Here is a 24,060-nt window from a genome sequence, read left to right as displayed (position 1 = left end):
GAGACCTCCGAAGACAGGGGGGCACGCAGAGGGGGTCGCAATCTCCCGGCCCTCGTCACGGACGTCCAACACTCCGGTCAACACTCCAGGACAGCAAGTCATAGGAAGACAGGGAGACGGGACAGGCGTTAGACAGCTCATGAGATTGTAGTAGGCGAACATAGCAATAGATACAAGTGGTAGGCATATATGTGAATGGAGTAGATATATGAAGTAAGCTATTATGTGAATAGAATAGAAGTACTTAACCAGCAATGAAACCGCGTTGACTGTTAATCTGTTAACAGTCTGTTAATCAGTTGACAGGACCACGGACAGACGGCGGTGAATACTGATCCAATGCCTCGGAGGTGCATGTAGAGCAGTCACTACAAGCTTGGCCAGGCCTCTCTCCCTGTCTGTCTCCCTGTTTGTCTCTCTGTCTGTCTCCCTGTCTGTCTCTCTCTCTCTCTCTCTCTCTCTCTCTCTTCTCTCTCTCTCTCTCTCTCTCTCTCTCTCGTCTCTGTCTCTGTCTTGCTGTCTGTCTCTCTCTGTCTCTCTGTCTGTCTCTCTGTCTGTCTCTCTCCCTGTCTGTCTATTGTCTGCTGTCTCTCTCCTCTCTCTCTCTCTCTCTTCTCTCTCTCTCTCTCTCTCTCTCTCTTCTCTCTCTCTCTCTCTCTCTCTCTCTCTCTCTCTCTCTCTCTTCTCTCTCTCTCTCTCTCTCTCTCGTCTTGTCTGTCTGTCTCTCTCTCTGTCTCTGTCTCTGTCTCTGTCTCTCTCTCTCTGTCTCTCTCTGTCTCTGTCTCTGCCTCTCTCGTCTCTCTGTCTGTCTCTCTCTCTCTTCTCTCTCTCTCTCTCTCTCTCTCTCTCTCTCTCTCTCTCTGTCTCTGTCTCTGCCTCTCTCTCTCTCGTCTCTGTCCTGTCTCCACCTTCATCCTCCACCTCCCTCCACCCACTCTCTCACTATATCTCTTCTTGTATCCTTTATCTTTTGGACAGAATTTTCTCTGCATTTTCTTTCTTGTCTCCCCCCCCTGCACTGCACTCCACTCCGCTGCACATAAATCCATTTCAAATGTCTTCTCCGGCTCCTCCCGTCCGAGATGGGTGATGCTGACGCATTCCCCTCTGATTTGTTTGCGCGAGAGTCGGAATGAATGAAATCGTATAGATGCGTTACAGTATGTTGAGGTTGTGCTTCGTCTGAACACCGGTCGGGCCACCGTTCTGTCAATAAGGCTCTGTGGTGGTGAGATATGTCTGCGGCGGTCGCTCTCGGCCCAGGTGAAGACCGATTATAGGCCAAAGTATCTGCCATACAGAGTACTGATGCCATGCATCACTTATAGAACAGCATAGACATAGAGCATTAGTGTACGGTTGGTAGACAAAGACTATTGCGATATAATCCATTTTTCTCCATTAGACAGATCTAACAGTTTATACGTGCCAGAAATGGCTTTATTTCTGTTAATGTTACCTCTGGGAAATACTCGCAATACCTTTATTTAACCTGTATCAGTCCCAGCATAATTATCAAGCATAGCACAGCTCTGTTAAAGGCCATTCATCACTGCATCGTTTATACAACTTGGTCCGTTCTTTTGAAATAAGAAATTCCTGCAATTTCACAGCAGAAACCACATTGCTGCAAACCCAAGCATTTTTTATTCACAAAGAAAAGGACAATCACAAAAGAAAACTAAAGCGAGATGCGACTGCTACTGAACAGCTTTACTTAAGCCTAGTCTAGTTGACACTTTGGCTGACCCACCCAGTGTCAAACATGTATTTGACAAATGCAACATGTAAGACAGTGTGTCCCCAGTAAGCCTTATGTAAAGCTGAGTGGCGCAGCTATGTTGGATAAGCGTTATATTTCATGTAGGACGCAGAGCAAAACAGAGTAGCATCTGTCAGGCAGGCTGAGCTCGCCAAGGTAAAGCTCTGAGGTTCTGCAGTCTCTCTCCAGAAGGACGGCCCAGACGCTGTGTAAAACTTTTATTTAGGGTTTTCTGAATAAATGACTGTAGCGATGACTTAATAGGTCCTCGAGAGTGTCCCAACATTGGACAATACGCCAATAGAGTTGAGCAAATAATGTCTCACACCCTGGACCCGGTCACATGAAACACACTGGTATTTCTATCAGGCGGGGAGGGGTGGGGGGCTGCAGGAAGGGCAGGGGGGGGGGCCTGTTTTAGATCCTGACCCCGTAGTATTACGCACATGCTGAGTGGCTATGATAACGTGTCGTACTGCAGGGAGAGAGAGAGAGAGAGAAATACGAGGAGGGAGGGAGAGAGAGAGAGAACCCCCCCCCCCTGTTCCAGACCAGTGCTGAGGGCAGATTGGGTCAGCGCCAGGCCTGCAGACCTTGGCACTAAGTACACACACACACACACACACACACACACACACACACACACACACACACACACACACACACATACACACACACACACACACACATACACTCACACACATACACTCACACACATACACTCACACACATACATTCACACACACACACACACACACACACACACACACACACACACACTCTCTCCCTCCTCGACCGTAGTAGTAAACCACTCAGAGAAAGCACAGGGGAACCACATGGGGGATGGCTGTGGCCATCTTGGAAAACACCTGTTTTTCGACCGCAAGTCAAAGTGCTTCTGTCTGCTGCCAGTGGGAGAGCCGGGGGGGGGGGGAGTTTGGGAAGAGTAGTCAAGTCAAGAGTTTTATTTGTCACGGCATACAAGTATACAGTGAAATGCGGGTGGTCTTGCCCGCAACGATTGTGCACAATACAATAATACAATAATAAGAATCCAATAGGATGAGAATGCGACATTTGTGCAATAGTACAAGTAATAAGAGTAAGACATATCAGGTATATGTACATGATTTTTACAAAAGCATGGTAAGACATGCTAGGTCCTGTGATAGTGCAATACACTGTTAGCTACGGATGAGGCACTGGGTCATTATGTACACTGCTATACAATGCTATATTATACAGCAGTACGGATGACATTTGAATTGGGCCCCGTAGGCTTGTTTGGTTTGTTTTCGGGCAATGGCCGCTTCCGAAATTAGATTAGATTAGATTTGATTGTACTTTATTGTCATTATATTTGCATACAACGAGATTTGAGACTCAAATTTAAGGTGCAGTAATAAAATCACACAAGTAATAAAAGAGAAATATAATGTACTATAAAATAGTATAGAAACATAAAATACTATACAAGAAACATTAAATACTATACAAAAAACATAAAATACTATACGGAAACATTAAATACTATACAATAAGACAATGTTACAAAACTGTACAATAAACAAAATAACAACAATATACAAAATAACAACACACAAATAACAATCACAGTGTCAGACTGTGTGTACACTGTGTGTACTCTCTGTGTGTACACATATACACTGTGGGTATTGCACTGTGTATATTGCACTTGAGGGGTAGGATGTTGCACAGTGTGGGAGGAGGGGGAAGGTGAAATGGCTTTGTGAGAGAGGACGCGACGCTCAGCCCCTATACCAGGGCTATTCAACTAAATTGTTCAGGGGGCCACATTGTCAGAAACCCAAGGGGCCAGGGGCCGGACTGCCACGGCGCCTCCCCGTGCTATGAATATATGTACACTTGACACAACACGCAACCACATTTTCACAACTTTTATTTAACTACATTGCAAAAGTAGTATACTTTTCAAAAAAAGTGCTTCATTTATGTGCCACATCTGCAACATCTCCTGCAAAAAGTGCTTCATTTATGACTGTGCAACAACTGCAACATCTCCTCCTCAACATTTCAATATAAAAATAAAATAAAAAACAAACAAGTGCATGATGTGCATCTGAACATTCTAACATTGACACTTGAACAAAAAAACACATTTATAGTGCAGCTGAGCTTATGAAAAAGTGCTTCATGTCTGTGCAACAACAGCAAATCACAGCATCTTATTAGCACTTATTGTCCACTCTTAACTCTCAAACATCAGGGGGGTGGGGGGCAGACAGGCCTAGCCTACATACACACATCTAATGAGAGCGATTGCACTTCTTTGACTGGGCAATGGCAGAGAAAGAGGGTTCATAGGAAGTGAAGGCTACCCGCAAACAGTGATGCAAATGCTAATTTGTCAAGGAGGCACGTTGCTTGTTTTAATGGCATTCATGTGAGAGAAACTGGATTCACAGGTGTATGTTGAGCCAAACATTGTTAGCACAGATATTGCCAGCGTTTTTATTTTGGGGAATGTCTTGACATGAATACACTTTATCCAAAATGTTGTGGTGGATTAATTCTCAAGTGCCTGCTTCAGAGCAGATGATGCTTGCATGTCAATTATTTCAAGTTGCAGGAGACCTTCATCAATGTGAAGTGATGCAAGGAACTCTTGTCCTTTTGTGGAAATAGCAGCTACATTGGCAAATGGGTTGCTCACAAAATGCATCAATTCTCTGGACATGTCAAATTCATCAAATCGACTTGCAAAGTTTTCCCTCAATTTATCAATGAAATCTGTCATTAATTGAGTGACTTTTGGCTCAATTGTGCGTGTTAACGTTGACATGAAAAGAAAAAAGTTAAAATTAAAAAAAATTAAAAAATCTTTTTTAAATTTTTTTTTAAATTTTTTTTTATTATCATGTAATCTTTGGCGGGCCGGTCAGAATCATCCCGCGGGCCGGATCTGGCCCGCGGGCCGCCAGTTGAATAGCCCTGCCCTATACCCTTGACTAGTGATGCACGATATATCGGCCGATATGGCAGTTTTTTTTACACATCGGTATCGGTCCGATATCAAGATAGGGCCGATATGGGCAGATATAAAAAAAAAAAATTACATTTTTTTTTATATATATATATACATTTTTTGGCCTTAAATAGTTTCAAAATATCAGTCATTTCTGAAAATAAGTTACAAAAGTAAAAAAATTATGCGTTTTGGAAAATAGCTCTTTATTTGATTATCATAAAAAAGTGTTTTCTATACAGAGTAAATATCGGTATCGGCCAGAACAGCAATATTAATATCGGTTATCGGTATCGGCCACAATTTTCACATCGGTGCATCACTACCCTTGACGTCCCTTAAATTTTACCACAACCTGTTAAAAGACTCTGGTGCTTGTGTGTGTCGTCCCCCCCCCCCCCCCCCCCCGCCTGCTTCATTCCAGGCTGAGTAGGCTCTGAAGTTCTGGCCAACAAGCATACTGTCTTCACCTGAGAGCGACCGCCGCAGACATTATCTCACCACCACAGAGCCTTATTGACAGAAACGGTGGCCCGACCGGTGTTCGAACGAAGCACAACCGTGGCGGTGAAAGGGTTAAAACGGAGATGAAAGACTTCAGATCCTGTTTTTCTGGGTGTGTGTGCGCGCACGCAGCCAGATCTCACTTAAAATATGTAAATAAAGTGCGTATCGACCACATGAAAAAGGAACACAATTTTAACCCTTTCACTGCCACAGTGCAGAAGGTAACTGTCTGTAGGGTGGTAGTGAAAGGGTTAACCTTCTGTAGTGTTGTGGGTGTGAAAGGGTTAACCCTGTGTCGCGTGGCAGTGAAAGGGAAAAACCTTCTGTATTTTCGTAGTGAAAGGGTTAACAATGCTTGTGGACCAAGAGCCCACTAGACCAAGAGACCCACCCTGATACACAGCGATACTATGATGATGGTTCTTTGATGATGGGCTGCTCAAGACTACTGAGATACACTTTTCTGATAGCCTTGCCCAAACCCTAACCACACTGTTACCTTAAACTAACCATAACCCTAACCATAGTATTGCCGTGTTTGTTTTGCCAATACAAAACATAAATATATTGTGACAAGCCTTGTGGTGTTCAGGCTCGACACGGACCAACACAAACAATTCCAATGTCCACACAAGCACAATTTCAATAAACAGGTGATATTTATTGATCCAAAGTACATGTCCGATAGGCAATAGAGTAGTCAAAATACAGTCCACGGTCAAAACACGTTCCAGGCTCTCGTACAAAAAGGGAATGAACACCTTTTCGCTCTCGCCTCTCTTTACAACTACCTCTCACCTCACAAACTCAGTATATCACACTCTCTCCACGATCTCTGCTCCTTCTTCACCTCCACTCAACCTGTCTCTGTCTCTGTCTCTCCTAGGGCTTTATGCTGTGTGTGTGTGTGTGGGGGGGGTGGGTGGGTGTTGCACAGGTAGGGCTGCCGCGGTTACCGCATTATCGCGATATCGCCATCACGTCACGCCCACCGCAGAGTCAAGCTGATTACCGCATCACTGCATTTTTTATTTTATAATTTTTTTTATAATAATAATAATTATAGTTGTGTATAGCCTATTTTCTTCACGCCATGTGCTCGAAGATTTCCACTCGCAGTTGCGCAGTTAACATTCTGATTGAACCCCAGAACTTGTTTTACTGCTACGGAAAGTTTTCGCTTTGAATCTGCTAAAAACATGGATCTTGTAGCGAAACCCAATCGAAGGGCATTCGGATGCCGTAAATGCTGCCGTTTTGATCCCGAAAGAAGACGGAGTGGTCACGGTTAGCGAGGAGAGGTCAGTTCTGGTTCTGTTCTGGAGCAGTAGATATGCCTGTGTGTGTGTGTGTGTGTGTGTGGTGTGTGTGTGCATGCGTGCGTGCGTGCTGAGCTGAGCGCAGTTGCGTTAGCTGGTGTTAATTCGCTGGCCACTGGGTTGAACAAACGATTCCATGACATTATTATCTGTTATGCAGATAGATAGGACAGTCAATTCATTCCTAGTTGGTTATTGAACCAAGCGTTTGGTTAACGTTAGCTACCGCGAGTCGGACTCGCGACCAGCAGTTTCAAGAACAGGCTGAACAGCCAGCTGTTTTCAACCAATATTCCTCCTGCAAAGTCATTCTCTTTAATGACAACACTGGAATAAAGATAGACATTTAACGTTAGACTAGAGGCTATAAAGAATAGACTACCACAGAAATAAATACATTCGAAAAGTTTATTTAGGAAAAAATTATTTTAACATTACATAAACAAATAAAATAAAAATTGCGGTTACCGCGGCTTCACTAATTTGTGCGGTAAGGAAAAAATCAATACCGCGGCAGCCCTATGCACAGGTGTATTCTATCAGTCCCAATCAACTCCTTAATTTACTTCTCTGCCCGTGGCAATAGTATCGCCCTTCCTCCATGTAACCAAGTGACGAGGGATGATATCTGCCACAATATATATATATATATATATATATATATATATATATATATATATATATATATATATATATATATATATAAAACATAATGTACATTATGTACTTTTTTTTTCTTCTTTTCCCCTCACAGACGCAACTAAAACATTTGAAAGAAAAGTAAAGAGGACAATAAGAAAGGACAGGGGGGGAAGCAGACAGCTTGTTTCTTCATTGGGCTTCTATTCTATTTATTTTACATGGTCCACTACTAATGGACTCCAAATGTTCTCAAACCTATCGGAGGATCCCAGGACCGCGAGTCTCGACTTCTCGAGTTAAAAATATTCCGCATCGCCTCTCTTACCCATCGATTCCGGTGGAGAAGGATCGGTCTCCCTGCTAGCAGTGTAACAGATTTCTCATCTGGAGTTTAATTCCAGATTAGATTCTCATTGTTTTCTCCTCTTGTGCCAACTAATAGCTATCATAGGATCTGGCTGAATTTCCATCTCCACGACCTCTGACAGTGTTTTAAACTTTTAACCCTTTCACTGCCGCACTACCAAACGGTTAACCCTTTCACTGCCACACGACAGCCGGTTAACCCTTTCACTGTGACAATACAGAAGGTTAGCCCTTTACTATCACACAACCGACGGCGATGCTCCATCATTAGAATCATTAGCTCCGTGTGTGTGTGCGTGTGTGCGTTTGTGTGTGTGTGTGTGCGTGTGTGTGTGTGTGTGTGTGTGTGTGTGTGTGTGTGTTCAAAACAAGCATATGGAAAAGACAAGCAAGACAGAAAGAGAGCAGAGAAAGAAACAGCCCTCAACTGTAAAGCCTAACTGATTAACCTAAACTATCTGAGATCGTGGTAATTTTCCTGAATAGAAATTTGACACGGAAATAACCAAGACACTGTGTGCCACATGTCCTGCACTCTCCTTCACCCGCTTCCATCTCGGACACAAAAGCCCTTCTTGCTAAGAAACATTCTGCTGCCAACGCCCTTTGTTGGTGGCTTTTATTTTTGGGCACGTTATTAGCGCTAGCCCATTTTCTAGAGCTCAATAGATTTGTCCCTGGGCCGAAATCTCACTTAGCCTTTCTGGTGCGAGTGAGTTGTGTTGATCTTGCCACATGCCCTGTGACTCATGTTCAAATGTTAATATTGATTAGTGTACGTGTTAGGGCTGAGCTCGACTAGTCGAATAGTTGACTAATCGATCGAAAGGAGCCGTAGTCGACTGCCAACATCTTAGTTGAATGCACATTTTTTTTTTTATAAAAAATTCTAAATACAATTTTTTTTTTTATCATTCTTTCCAAAAGCAAAGAGGCCTAGAAGCGTGGCTAACGCTAATGGCACGCATGCCAGCGAGGCTAACTGCCTAAGAAAATTGCCACAGAGGCACTGAAAGAGGATTTCACCCGTCTGATGAACACACTAGACTAGACAAATATCAAGATGTATCCATCTGTGGACCAATTGCATGCTTTCGCAGAGGAGAAGAAGCCTTCAGTCGACTCCTTCAGACATTAAGCACCCCCTACATTCGGGAGGGGTAGCAGTCGACTATCGGCAGATTTTGGCCAATCAAAGTTGGGGACAGGCCTAGTACGTATGAATATGATTGATATTACGTTTTCATTCACACAGTCTATAACCATCGCTGCTTGTGCTGACCTCAATTTAAGAAAACTTTAGCTAACTAATAATCATTGGGAGTTTGCGCCCAATCAAATCAAGAAATTCTTAGTCAGAATCACTTTATTCGCAAATGTAGAGATACGCCAGAATTGAACTTGGTTCTGCGCAAGAACATACAACAATTAACGTTCTAACAGGACAACACACAGGGTCAGAGGACATGTTCTAACAGGACGACACACAGAGGACATGTTCTAACAGGACGACACACAGGCCAGAGGACATGTTCTAACAGGACGACACACAGGACAGAGGACATGTTCTAACAGGACGACACACAGGACAGAGGACATGTTCTAACAGGACGACACACAGGACAGAGGACATGTTCTAACAGGACGACACACAGAGGACATGTTCTAACAGGACGACACACAGAGGACATGTTCTAACAGGACAACACACAGGACAGAGGACATGTTCTAACAGGACAACACACAGGACAGAGGACATGTTCTAACAGGACGACACACAGGACAGAGGACATGTTCTAACAGGACGACACACAGGACAGAGGACATGTTCTAACAGGACGACACAGAGGACAGAGGACATGTTCTAACAGGACAACACACAGAGGACATGTTCTAACAGGACGACACACAGGACAGAGGACATGTTCTAACAGGACAACACACAGGACAGAGGACATGTTCTAACAGGACGACACACAGAGGACATGTTCTAACAGGACGACACACAGGACAGAGGACATGTTCTAACAGGACGACACACAGGACAGAGGACATTGTTTTGTATTTTTAATCAAGAAAAACAAAAATTTTCTACCTCAAAATGTTAAGCCGTTTTGAGGCCCATACTCGGAATGCGATGAGAGAGAGAGAGAGAGAGAGCGAGAGAGAGCGAGAGAGAGAGAGAGAGAGAGAGAGAGAGAGAGAGGCAGGGGCCAAGTCTCTTAATGAGTAATACAGGTGGCTGGCAGTTGGCAACAAGCATAGATGGGCGGGCGTTATTATGCAGATGAGAAACCTCTGACGTCACAGATACGCAAAATTTCAGATGACTCACTTGAGTGAGGGACAATATTGTGAGATGAGAATTGGAAGAATGCGCCAAATTGAGAATTAGAGACATAGATTCCATTAATATAAGTCCACATAGCTAGAAAATAATGCTAAACACTGGAAAAGGCCATTTATAAGATAGTTCCCCTTTAAATCTAATTTGATGAGACCTGCAGATAACCCTATAATAGAAGTGATGAGGATACTTTCAATGACCGCTCTGAACAAGGACGGGAAGGGAGATGTTCAGCTTGTTGTCTCATGCAGTACAGTATGTCCTCTCCTCTGTTTGGCTTTCTTTGTTATTGCTGTGAGGTTGTTGTCCCATTTGAGGGAGTTGGATATGGTGACTCCCCAGGGACTTAAATGTCTCGACCATTTCCACAGCCGAGCCATTCAAGTTCAAGTTTGTTTTTATTTGTCACATATAAGGTACATGTACTTTACAGTGAAATGCTTGGTTCTGTATGAGCCCCTGATAATGTGCTTCATACAGTAAAAAGGTAAGTAAAAGAGGAATAACACTATACAATAGGGGTGTAAAGTAGGGATGCCCCGATCGATCGGCCAGCGATCGGTATCGGCCGATATTCAGTATAAATATGAGATCGGTGAATTCCGATAATGCTTTATTTTCGCTGATCGTGAAAACCGATCGATGACACGGAAAACATGATCCAATTCTCAGCGGCGTTCTCACTCGCTCTTCTCTCACAGCCACACTCTGCTGCTGCATGTCTTGCCCCCCCCCTCCTCCTCCTCCCCCCCCCAGACCTGTGTCATGTCAACAAACCCTTCGGCAAGAGTCGAGTGCATGAGCACCGCATAGCTCCTCTTTCAACATAACAAGGATTAAACAAAATGGCCCAGTCATCTATTCACTTTTGTTTAATACATGAGGTGTTGTCTAATGTTATCTAGCTACTGATAGCTCCTGATATCAACGTGACAGTTTGGCATTCGGTTTAGCAAGTGCTGGGTAGCGTTGGCTAACGAGCTATCGCTCGTGAGCTAATGTTACTGTTTAAACAAAACTACACAGTCAACTATTCACTTTAGTTTAATACATGATGCATTGTCTAACTGGCTAGCTACTGATAGCTCCTGATATTAACAAATGCCCATTTCAGTTTAAGAATGATAGGGATGCGCCAGCATGAGACCTCCGTTAGCATAGGTAGCTAACGTTAGCTCACGTTAGATCACTGTTAGATCACAACGAAATGATCCAGTAAACTAAATAGTTCACTTTATTTTAATACATGATTCATTGTCTAACGTCATCTAGCCGGCTAGCAGTAGCTACAGATAGCTCCTGATATCAATGTCTTATAACATAATTGACATTATTCGTTTTTGCAGCTGAACATTGGCTAATTAGCTATCATGCTTCACATCTTATACGTTTCAGACCCTGTTGAACTATCGCTCTGACTGGGGACACTGAGGGCTGAATGTGATTTGACCAAAGCAGAGTATACACACAGACAGTGGAGCTGTTTGCAGATAGTGAGCATTTTGACTTGTTGCGTGGTGGCGATGTCTCGCAGATAATACAACTACAAGTATATTTATATAATATATATATTTTATATATAAAAAAAAAATATATATATACATTTAAATTTTTATAAAACCAAAAACTATCGGTATCGGCCGATATGGCTCATAGACGATCGGTGATCGGTATCGGTGGCAAAAAACGTGATCGGGGCATCCCTAGTGTAAAGGTACACGTATCCGTACCGAACTATTGCTGGCGGGCCAATGTTGGCCCGCGGGCCGCCTATTGCCGATCCCTGGTCTATGTTGACCACTCCCCCGATCCTTAGGCCGCGCCCCCTTTTTGTATCCTTTGAACCGTTTGTCATAGAGACTCGCGAGAGACCCTCTCCCGTTGGCCGGCGGTGCACAGGCGTCACCCACACTTTCACAATTTCCCCCACGCGGAATTGTCTAGTGCTGTATACTGTATATATCGTATATATATATATATATATGTATTCTTACCGTATATATATCTGTCTGTACATACCTGCATATAATCCTCTTTACATAACTGTAGATATTATATCTATTCCTGTACGTTTGCCCATTCCTGCAATTTTATAGCAGAAATCACAGAAAACCTTTTTAGAAAAGCTGCTGCTGCAAAAAAAAAATTTATCGCGACAATCGTAAAAAAAAACTAAAGCGAGATGCGACTGCTACCGAACAGCTTTACATAAAGCCTAGTCTAGTTGACACTTTGGCTGACCCACCCAGTGTCAAACAGAAGGCAACATGTAAGACAATGACTTACTAGCCTGTTGATTGTGTGTAGTGTGTTCCCCCAGTAAGCCTTATATTATGTAAAGCTGAGTGGCGCAGCTATTTGGATAAGCGTTATATTTCAGGTAGACGCAGAGCAAAACAGAGTAGCATCTGTCAGGCAGGCTGAGCTTGCCAAGGTAAAGCTCTGAGGTCTGCAGTCTCCAGAAAGGGTTACACGGACGGTGTGTGAAGGTACTGGTATTTCATGTGTGGTGGTGGTGGTGGGCTGGAGGGTGGTGTTGGTGGAGGAAATGGGAACCGTATGTTGTCTTGAAGACACAGACCATGAAAAGGTCTTTTTGTTGTTGTAGCGTTGGACGTCCCCAACGACCGCCTGGTGAAGGAAAAACTCTGTCAGGAGTTTTCATCTTCCTCCCGACCATCTCTGGGACCGGCGCTAGCTGACGGTCAAGCGAGCATGCATTTGGCAGGAACTTATTCTTTTTTGAAAAAGACGTCTTTGAGGGGTAAAGGCCCCCACAGGGTTTCAGATGAGAGATTAATATTTCCTATAAGTGTGACCCCCCCCCCCTTCCCCACACAAGTCATTTAATTTAATTTCAAACCTTTATTTAAACTCAAAAGGCAGCTGAGGTTTCCCTCGTTTAATCACATAGAATAGAATATAATAGAAATACTTTCATTATCCAGAGGGAAATTTGACACTACAAATCGCTCACATTAAACATTTAGACAGAACAAAGTCACGAATAACAAAACAAATAGCCTAAGAATAGAATAAAATATACAGTACAAAATATACAGAAGTGTACAGTAAGTGTAATATTGAAAAGTAAAAATTCCAGGAAGATGGTAACTGTCACCCTGTGCTCAGTGATGCAGTGAGGCACAGTGATGCATTGTAAATGAAGGACTTCCTGTGGCGTTCAGTGCTACATTTAGGTAGTGTGAGCCTAGCACTGAACATGCTCCTCCTGTCAGCCAAGTCGGTGTATAGTGGGTGGGAGGGGTTTTCCCTGATGGCCTGGAGCTTAGCAAGGCTCCTCCTCTCCGCCACCCTCGCTAGAGAGTCCAGCTCCACCCCAACCACGCTACTGGCCTTCCTGACCAGCTTATCCAGCCTGTTTGCGTCCCCTGCTCTCAGTCCGCTGCCCCAGCAGGTCACAGCGTACAAGAAGGCGCCCGCCACCACCGACTCATAGAACATCCTCAACATCCTTGTACAGACATTGAAGGATCTCAGCCTTCTGAGGAAGTAGAGTCGGCTCTGGCCCTTCTTGTACAGTGCCTCTGCGTGTTTTGACCCGTTCAGTTTTTTTGTCGATGTGCACACCGAGGTATTTGTAATCCTCAACCATGTCCACATCGACTCCCCTGATGGAAACGGGGGTCACAGGTGCACTCCTCCTCCTCCCCAGCTCCACCACCAGTTCCCTGGTCTTCGCCACATTTAGCTGCAGGTGGTTTTTTTATCGCACCATGTGACAAAGTCCACTACCAGTTCGAGTGTACATACAGAGTTAAGCATTAAAAGCATATAAAATCTGACAGCATATGAAATCATAACAATAAGACAACAAGATGAGACAAAAGCAAGGATAACAAATCAATTAAAACACGTACAACTTGTTTGCCAAAGGTTATAGATCAAGGCCTTAAACTCTGCAACAGAGCGGAGAATCTCAAGGTTTAAGGACGTCCATGAGCTTAGGGGGCATCGTAGCAAAATGCAGATTTACCCTGTTCAGAGCAAACTCAGGGGACCTTAACCCTTTCACTGCCACACGACAGAAGGTTAACCCTTTACTATTACACAACCGACGGCGATGCTCCATCATTAGCTCCGCATCCGCGGAGCTAATAATGCTAATAATGGAGCATCGCCATCGGTTGTGTGATAGTAAAGGGCTAACCTTCTGTATTGTCACAGTGAAAGGGTTAACTGGCTGTCGTGTGGCAGTGAAAGGGTTAAGGACCAGCCATAGGTTCCATAGGTTCTCAACATTCCCTTCCAATAATGATGTTGATCTAAAGACAGATTTGGGTGGCCGCCCGGCCCCGGGCCCTCTTGAAGACGATTTGCAGACCGGCGCGACGCGCCACTTTGCCGACCTCTAGCGGCTTGTATTTTTTTAATAATTTTTTTATCCACTTTCTTCTCCTCGTTTTTCTCCCATCCCAATTTTTTCGCTGTGCCAATTCTCCCCTCCCCTGTCTTGAACGTTGCTCGCATATGCCCCCCACTGGCCGGTTGTAGGGAGGATAGAAGCATTGCATCACGTGTCCCCTCCTATACACGAGGAGGCAGCCTGTCACATCTTTTCACCTGCCAGCGCGGACTCTCATTGGCGAGGTGTAACGTGTGGGAGGCTCACACTACCCCCGCCATTTCCTGTCTCTGCTGTGCAGGCGTCCCCCAACCGACCTGTAGGAGTCGCTGTCCACAATGTCCAGATTACCACCCATCGACTTCCACCCGCTAACTCTGCCAATTGAGTTAGTATGACGGCCGGCCCAAGCCGGAGGCAACGCCGACAGCCAGATTCGAACCCGGTGTCTCTTGCGTTGGTGACGAGCGCAATGTCCGTTGCGCCACCCAGCCGCCCTGGCTTGTATTTTTTTAATACAATATACATTAAAGCCCTATTTGTGGCCTGCCGATTGCTGTTTCAGGCATCAAAATCAGTTCAGCGTTTCTCGAGTTACATGCCGATATGTGAGGCGTGCGCCAAAGTACACAGCAGACTTTTTTTAAATGATTTTTATTACCACCACCGACTCCCGGGGCTCTAGCTCTGTCAATCTTTAGGCGATCTCGAAAATGATTGCACAGGGTTGTAGCCAATGATCAGGGATCTAGGTGAAAAGTCACGAGCGAAAACAGGAAGAGAAAAAAAGGCTGAATGCATTGGAGTCAATGAGAAAACTGAAGCCTGCAGAGCTTTTTTTTTTCTCCCAGTTTACCAAAATTGCTCCCAATCACTTATTTCTGAATGGATTTTTATGAAATTCTGACATGTACTACATAAGACTTCAGGCTATGGGCCCGGGGTGTTTTCCAGCTCATACCGTTTTTTTTTTTAAATACTATATTTGGATATTGCAACTACTACAGAAAAACGTGACTAACACGTTTTTCTACAACTCAAGTTCAGGCCCTATATCTTACTCTATTTCATTAGCACTAAAGGTGATCTTTCTTTATTGCATCAGAAACCTCAGAATGTTATCTTTCAAAAGAGACCAGTAAAAGGGTTAACCTTCTGTAGTGTGGCAGTGAAAGGGTTAAGAGGTTATTAGAGGCTCACCTGTTCCATCCAGACAGATCGACACTACGCTGGTATTCTTCCCCCGCCTTGTCTAACCTTTGTGAACCATATATTTTTGTTTGTTTTTTATCTCCAGGTCCACACCAAGTTCCACTGTCGGCAGGCCCACGCTCCAGGGACAGACCCCTCCTGCATAGCCTTCTCCTACGACGGCACCACTCTGGCCTCTCGGGGAGGTAAGAGAGGACCACCTGTTAACGCTTTATCCTCCTCAGCAGTAGGGGTGGGAATCACCAGAGGCCTCACGATACGATACTATCACGATACTTAAGTCACGGTACGATAGTATTGCGATTCAAAATATATTGCGATATGTTGAGTATTGCGATATTAATATTGCGATGTATTGCGATTTATTACCTTTTTTCAACTGCAAAGTAAAACTTTGTCAACATGTTTTATCTAATAAAATAGAGTTGTCAGTCTGTTCATCTCACTGCAATCATTTTTATTGCAGCAAATGGGATTTTCTCAAGCAGACAGATGTCAACACTATGCCACATTTACCTGACAAACTGAACTGTTTGTATTAATTCTGAATGCACGTGCACGTGTGTGTGTGTGTGTGGACTACTGTACTATTACAGGTATCGAAATGAACAATGCAACTTCCCTATACAAAAAAAAAAGATTAAAAAAAAATTATAATAATAATAAACATACCGATACTTTCCGTCCTTGTATCGATACAGTATCGCCACGCAAAGTATCGCGATACTATACTGTATCGATATTTTCCCCCACCACTACTCGGCAGTCTAACACATGTTTAGTCAACAATAGCTGTGCTCAGGGTGTGTGTCTAGTTACCTCGGGGCCGTTCCTCCCGTGCTCGCCTCAAACCAGAGAGATTTCCGGGGGAAGTGTAAAGTCTCGAGCGCCCCTCGTCCGACGCTCTGTTGTTTTTCAGCGGGAAAACAGCTCATCTCTCCCCCCCGAAGTGCAAATAAAGAGCGGGGGGGGGGGGGGGGGGGCGCCATCAGCGAAACGCAGCGCGTGCACACGCGGAGATCCTCCATATGCGGAAAAACCCTGGGGCTCCCCCTTGGTGTGTGTTCTCTCTCTAGTCTAGCGGTTTTCCGCGCCGGCGAGCTCCTCCACCCAGATGCCTTGCACATAGACACTCGACAGGAATCGCTCCTCGGAGCTCGAGTGGCCTTCGCTCGATGTGTTTCACAAATGTTTGTGGAGAATCACTTCCCGACCTTTGAAGTAGAGTCACTCTGTGTGGCCAGTAGTCCGTCTGAACAGCCCTAACAGGTGACATGCTGCAATACAATACTCCCCCCATGGGTCGCTTCCTATCAATCCTGACCAAAACCTGTTGTTTTCACCTGTTCTAAATAATAATAATAATAATAATAATAATAATAATAATAATAATTCATTTATTTTGTATAGCGCTTTTCAAAGACCCAAAGTCGCTGACAATAGGCAAAAAAGAAAACAAAGAAACAGAACCATAGGGAAACGGAGGACAATAAGAATACACAGGAAACATAAAACCACGAGTAACAGATAACAAATATGGGAGTGAGTAGGGGAGACAGTCGGGAGTAGAGTAAGGGAAAACCAAGGGGGGTGGGGGGGGCAGGAGAGGCGAGAACGTGGGGCAGGGGGAAATGGTGGCGAGTTGGAGGAGGGTGGTTATTGGTAAGGAAGGTTGAATGCTTGGGAGAACAGGTAGGTTTTGAGTCTGGATTTGAAGGTGGAGAGTGTGGGAGAGTCTCTGACGGTCTGAGGGAGGGAGTTCCAGAGTCGGGGTGCAGCTCGTGAGAATGCCCGGTCACCGAAACTTTTGAGTTTGGATGACGGGACAGTGAGGGAAAGAGTGGAAGAGGACCGGAGAGAACGGGTGGGGCGGTAGGGGAGAAGGAGGTCAGTCAGGTAGGGGGGGGCCAGGCTATGGAGGGCTTTGAAGGTGAGGAGTAGTGTTTTGAAGTTAATGCGTTCCTTGATCGGGAGCCAGTGGAGGGAGTGGAGGACAGGAGTGATGTGTTCGCGGGACCAGGTGTTAGTGACCTGTTCTCTGCTACTGTAGGTGATGACACTGAAAACCTGCCTTAATATGTTGTTTTGACCTGTTCTCTGCTACTGTAGGTGATGACACTGAAAACCTGCCTTAATATGTTGTTTTGACCTGTTCTCTGCTACTGTAGGTGATGACACTGAAAACCTGTTTTAATATGTTGTTTTGACCTGTTCTCTGCTACTGTAGGTGATGACACTGAAAACCTGCCTTAATATGTTGTTTTGACCTGTTCTCTGCTACTGTAGGTGATGACACTCTGAAAACATGGGACATCCGCAACTTCAAGAAGCCTCTAAATGTGGCTACTGGGCTGGACACCTTTTTCACTATGTGAGATTTATTTAATAATTTATTTATTAATTTCTAAATCTCATCTTCCGCCACAGTCGGATCATATGAAACGCAGTGTGAAATAGGAACTAACAGCGGTGTGTGTGTGTGTGTGTGTGTCACCACCAGGACCGACTGCTGCTTCAGCCCGGACGACAAGCTGGTGGTGACGGGGACGTCGGTGAAGAAGGGCGAAGGCAACGGGAAGCTGGTGTTCTTCGACCGCGCCTCGTTCCAGAAGGTCTACGAGATCGAGGTCACCAACTCGGTGAGTCCACGGTGCAAAACGTAAAATCATTCTTTCATAGCGGTTTTGGGTTCAATACGCTTGGATCAAATCACATTTATTTGTACGGCCCGACAACACACGTTAATGTCCCCATGGGCCGGACACGTCTTCTTTAAACAAGTCAAGAAGAAACATCACAATAAATCAACAACAAAACAAAAACACCATGAAGTCCAACATTTTCTTTTTTTAATAAATTAATGCAACACTCCCAGATCCCACGCGAAGTTAAGGAAAAACCTAGCAATAGGAAAAAAGCACCACAGGCAATGTGGAGGGGAGAAACCTTAGAAGGGCCGGTCCAAGGGCGGACCTCCCTTCTTAGATGTCGGTGATAGTAGTGTTGCTATAAAACAGGCAAACAGCTGGTAAGCATGCACTCATACGTGTAATGAAACACAGATAAGTACATGCAATAGCAACTGGGGTACACAAGAAAATGCTGAAAGATTGAAAATAGAGCTGATGACGGATCCATTTGAGGTATGGGGGCGGCGTAGAGAGGATCGCATCCTCCCGGTCATCACCACGAGACGTCCACCAGTCCGGTCATCACCACGAGACGTCCACCAGTCCGGTCATCACCACGGGACGTCCACCAGTCCGGTCATCACCACGGGACGTCCACCACTCCGGTCATCACCACGGGACGTCCACTCACAGGGAGACAGGGACAGGCGGTCAGACCACGACAATGAAGCGCTTCGGACAGGAAAGCTCATGAACAGCGATGCACATCTGCATTATAAAGTGTTCTGCACAAAGAGCCACATATACATGTAGCATAAACTCCAAAATTGCCAACCTTCGATGTGTTTCCTTTCACGAACAGAGCGAAAAAAAATAAACGCAGCACAGCGTCGGTCTCTAAGCTCCGGTTCAGGCGAGGCACGGAGACTTGTCCGCTGAGATTTAAAGCTTTAAGGTAATTTCTTTAATCTCCCATTTAACCAGAGCAAGAATTATCCCCCCGAGGGATTAAGAGCTCTTCCACCAACAGCGCCGGACAGGGCCGCCTGATGAATACTGGGACGGGCTGAACTCAATTAGTAAGGCCTCATTATTGGACATACTCAACGGCAAACATAATCACTGGGCCCTGATGTGTCGCGCAGCTCGCAGAGACTGGCTGTTAATACCGCAGGGTAGGGACGGTGCGAGGGCTACTGCCCCGGCTGTCTGATGACGGCCCACTCGTTCCGCCTTTTAGGAGAATTCCGCCGGCCCGGGAGAGCGGGCCTGCCGCCTGTGTGTTTGGCACTCACGGTTGGAAGAAAACGAGATGACAGGGACTTGGTCATGAGCGAGAATAAACCAGCCAGGAAAAATGTCAAAAAAGTGGTTTTGTCTACCGCCCCCCCCTAACACATGATCCATATCCATAATTGAACCCATATATTTGTCTTCAAATATCAGTCTCTGACGTAGAGCTTTGCAGCGTAGTGTTTCTGCTGTGTTCGTTTAAGCAGTGGGTCTTAAAGAGCTCTATTGTGATTGGTGCATCTGCTCAGGATTAGGCATCCCACAGAGCTGGCATCGTGGCCCCGCTGCGTTTGTGGGGGCGACAGTGGCTCAGGAGGTTGTCTGGTAGTCGGGAGGGTTCCCGGTTCGATTCCCACTCCTCCCGGGCAACGTGTCCATATGTCCTTGAGCAAGACACTTAACCCCCTAACTGCTCCCGATGAGCAGGTTGGCACCTTGCATGGTCGCCTCCGCCGTGGTTGTGTGAGTGAATGGGTGAATGTGAGCAACAAAATTGCAAAGCGCTTTTGATAAAAAGCTTTATATACAGTACATGCACCATTTACCATTTACCCCGCTGATGTGTTGCAGCTTTGAGCTACAGCCTGGATAGTTCAAATGGAAAGTTTATTGGAAACCCTGATATATATTGTGCATCCGTGTGTGTTCGTATGGTGTAGTATCTGTGTGCTAAATGTAATTGGCAAATGAAGAGATTCTAATACTTCTGAGAACAGTTCTCACTTCTAACAGCATGCGACTACAAAACAAGGAAGTGGACGTGGAATGACCTCTGGTCGCCCCCCTACCACAGGGAACGACAGGAGAGACACTGACACGTCTTAAAGAGCTCTATTGTGATTGGTGCATCTGCTCCGGATTAGGCGTCCCACAGAGCTGCGTCTGAGGCATTCTCAGCAGAACTCGAGTTACACCTGCCCAAGAGACGGGAGGTTTGCCGAGATCCCCTTTCCTCGTCTTGGGAAGTATTTACGTTTATGGGAATGGAAAGGGGGATGGAGAAGAGGGGGGAACCTTGTTCGACACCCCCGAGGCAGGAATAATAAGTGGAGAAATACAAACTGTGTTTTTGTTGTGCCAGTCGTGCACCCACGGTGCTTTGGCAGAGCGGCCCCAGCCGCTTTTCCATCTTATTCCATTTCAAATTGGATATGTGTAGAGTAGACATCATCTATGGGGCACAATCATCGTGTTCCGTTCTCATCACAGGCGGTGGTGACACATGTTGGCTGGCATGTAGTTCTGTACTTTCTCTCTTTTTTCCTTTTTTTTTTTTTTTTTTTACTAATACGGCAAATCCTCCTTTCTCAGAAACCCATTTGGGCAGGGCCCCTTGCCACAGGCGCTGAAGTGAAGGGATCATAAGACCTTAGAATGACTCTCTTCAGCACTAACTAGTTCTCTCTCTCTCTGTTTCTGTCTCTATCTCTCTCTTTCTGTCTCTGTCTGTCTCTCTCTCTCTGTCTCCCTCTCTGTCTCCCTCTCTCTCGCTCTCTCTTTCTCTCTCCCTCTCTTTCCCTCCCTCTCCACTCCTTCTCAGTGGATTTAGCAGAGTATATCTGTAGTCATAACAGTGAGGTCTGACAGAGGCTAATGGCTTCTAACTCCATCTCCCCGTCCCAGGCCTGACATTTTCTCATGAGAGAGAGAGATAGAAAGTGAGAGAGAGAGAGGGAGAGACAAAAGATCTGTGTGTGTGTGTGCATAGGTGTCTTATGTATGTGTGTGTGAGTGTTTTCGTGTTTACAAGTGCATGTGTATGCATGTGCTTTAAAATGTGTGTATGTGCGCTTATGTGTGTGTGTGTGTGTGTGTGTGTGTGTGTGTAATATATATATTAATATATATATATATTAGTGCTGTCAATACAAATTAATCTCACAATTTTCTGTAATTAATCTAGATTAAAAATAGAATTTTTCTACTTAAGACCGAAGCTTGTAACACATATTTACTTGAGTAAAATCATGTAATTAATGTAAAATCAACACAAAGAAAGTATATTTAGATTCAAAGACTATTTTAATAGCTTTCTTTGAATACAGTTTCTCTCCTGTGAAATACAAATGTTCAACAAAACCATCAACATTGACTCAGCTAGACCTCTTTTTTCTATCCGCGGCGCTAAAATTGAAGATTTTTCACTCCATAGATTAATCTAGATTAATTTATTTTAATGCTTTAAATAATTTAAATTAATCTCAAATTAAAGCATTAATTTTGACAGCCCTAATATATGTATATACCCATATCTGTCTGAATATACCTACATATAATCCTTCTATATACCTACTGATACACCGGCATATAACCCATATAACTCTGTATGATAGCATTATAATAATGCTGTATATACCGAATATATATATAGGGCTGTCAAAGTTAATGCTTTAATTTTGGAGATTAATTTAAATTATTTAAAGCGTTAAAAAAAATGCATCTAGATTAATCTATGGAGTGAAACATGTTCACCGTTCTGAACTTTCAGCAGTATCTTTGCTTGTTTTTTGCATCGACTCATGCACCTTTTTGAAAATCATCTGACATGAAGATGGAACACATTTTTGTGTATTAAAATAGTCTTTGAATTTAAATATACTTTCTTTGTGTTGATTCTACATTAATTCCATGATTTTACTCAAGTCAATATCTGTTACAAGCTTCGGTCTTAAGTAGAAAAATGCTATTTTTAATCTAGATTAATTACAGAAAATTGTGAGATTAATTAGTTAATTTTCTTTAATCTATTGACAGCACATATATATATATATATTTATTCTACCATATATCTATCCTCATCTGTCTGTACATACCTGCTTATAATCCTTTTTGCCTATCTGTTGATATTATATAAATATCTATATCTCATACACCCGTTTTGTGTGTGTGTGTGTGTGTGTGTGTGTGTGTGTGTTAGGGCTGACCTTGACTAGTCGATTAGTCGACTGGTCGATCGAAATGAGCCATAGTCGACTGCCAACCTCTTAGTCGAATGCAAAAAAGTATATCATTAAAAAAGAAAATCATTCTTTCCAAAAGCAAAGAGGCCTAAAAGCGTGGCTAACGCTAATAAACTGCCTAATAAAATGGGCACAGAGGCACCGAAAGAGGATTTCACCTGAACACACTAGACAAATATCAAGATGTATCCATCCGTGGACCAATTGCATGCTTTCGCTCTTCAAGAGAGTGATAGGCCCGATGGCCTTCAAGGTCCCCTGAACTTTATTAGATCACTATCTGGAATATGTTTGTGTACTGAACCTTTGTAACACTCTGCAACCCCCCCCCCCCTCACCCCCTTGTTGTTATTATTATTATTATTATTATTATTATTATTATTATTATTATTATTATTATTATTATTATTATTATTATTATTATTATTATTATTATTATTATTATTATTATTATTATTATTATTATTATTATTTTTGTCTTAGTTTGTCTTGTCATGTATGTATTGTCCTGCTTGTGAAAAATTAAAAACTTTAAATATAAAAAAAAATAAAAGAAGATGTATCCATCCGTGGACCAATTGCATGCTTTCGCAGAGGACAAGAAGCCTTCAGTCGACTCCTTCAGACATTAAGCACCCCCCCCCCCCCACAGCCCAAATGGAATGATCCCAATTTCTTTTTATAATAATTATTATTATAAAAATTTTTTTATTCATGGGGGTAGTCCACTACCAAAGCTAATCAAAGTCGACTATACAAATCCTTAGTCGGGGACAGGCCTAGTGCGTCGTGCCCTCCACCCTGCCAGCCGGCTGCCGTCTCCTTGTCAGCCTGGTAGCTGCAGACCCCGGTGCGGCAGCATGGAGTCCATAGAGACATAACTAAGTACAACACATCCCATGTATATCTAGAACCCCATCCCTTTCCCCCCATCTGATAAGCTGACTTTGAGGTGGTAAAGGTTTGCTTCTGCAGCAGGGCAGTTATGTCTGGGTGACATGCCATTGCACTCAGGGGACCTGACGGATGAGCTATTTACTGTGTTTACATCCAGCCCGTCCGCCTCTCCCGATGGCCCGGGAATTTAAGTGCAGGCTTTATGAAGTGGCGTGTACCAGGCAGGCCAGTGAAAGGGAAGGCCCACCAATCATCTCTAACTAAACAGTCTATAGGACCCCAGACCTGCGCCTCGGGGCTGCTCTCTGAGGAGTGGAGGCTGTTCTTAGGACCGCTGTGCTGCAGCATGCTCCACAGGGGGGCTCCCCCGGCCCCTTATCCTTGTACGTCAGGTGAGACCAGACCCCTGTGGGTTCGATTCCCACTCCTCCCGGGCAACGTGTCCATATTATGTCCTTGAGCAAGACACTTAACCCCCTAACTGCTCCCGAACTGCTCCCTTGCATGGTCGCCTCCGCCGTGGGTTGTGTGAGTGAATTTGAGGAACAAAATTGTATAGCGCTTTTGGGTAAAAAAGCTTTATATACATTTTCCATTTACCCCACTGGTGTGTTGTAGAGCTTTGAGCTACAGCCTGGATAGTTCAAATGGAAAGTGTATTGGCAACCACAGCCCTGATATATATTGTGCATCTGTGTGTGTGTTCGTATGGTGTAGTATCTGTGTGTGCATCCGAAGTAGCAGAATGCAAT

The 24,060-nt window shown here is 44.2% G+C and overlaps 1 protein-coding gene across 1 annotated transcript in view; it reads left to right on the top strand.

The window, feature by feature from the left end:
• wdr70 (WD repeat domain 70) overlaps positions 1 to 24,060 on the top strand; it is a 213,252-nt gene that overhangs the window by 123,968 nt on the left and 65,224 nt on the right. The window contains 3 exon segments of the mRNA XM_084325151.1: positions 15,614 to 15,713; positions 17,815 to 17,899; positions 18,029 to 18,167. Of these exon segments, the coding sequence (XP_084181277.1) occupies positions 15,614 to 15,713; positions 17,815 to 17,899; positions 18,029 to 18,167 (324 nt within the window).

This window comes from Notolepis coatsorum, assembly GCF_963971535.1.
Source record: "Notolepis coatsorum genome assembly, chromosome: 11".
In the NCBI taxonomy this organism is placed as follows: Eukaryota; Metazoa; Chordata; class Actinopteri; order Aulopiformes; family Paralepididae; genus Notolepis; species Notolepis coatsorum.
The sequence above is the reverse complement of the archived record's forward strand: the minus strand, read 5'-3'. Positions and strand labels throughout refer to the sequence as shown.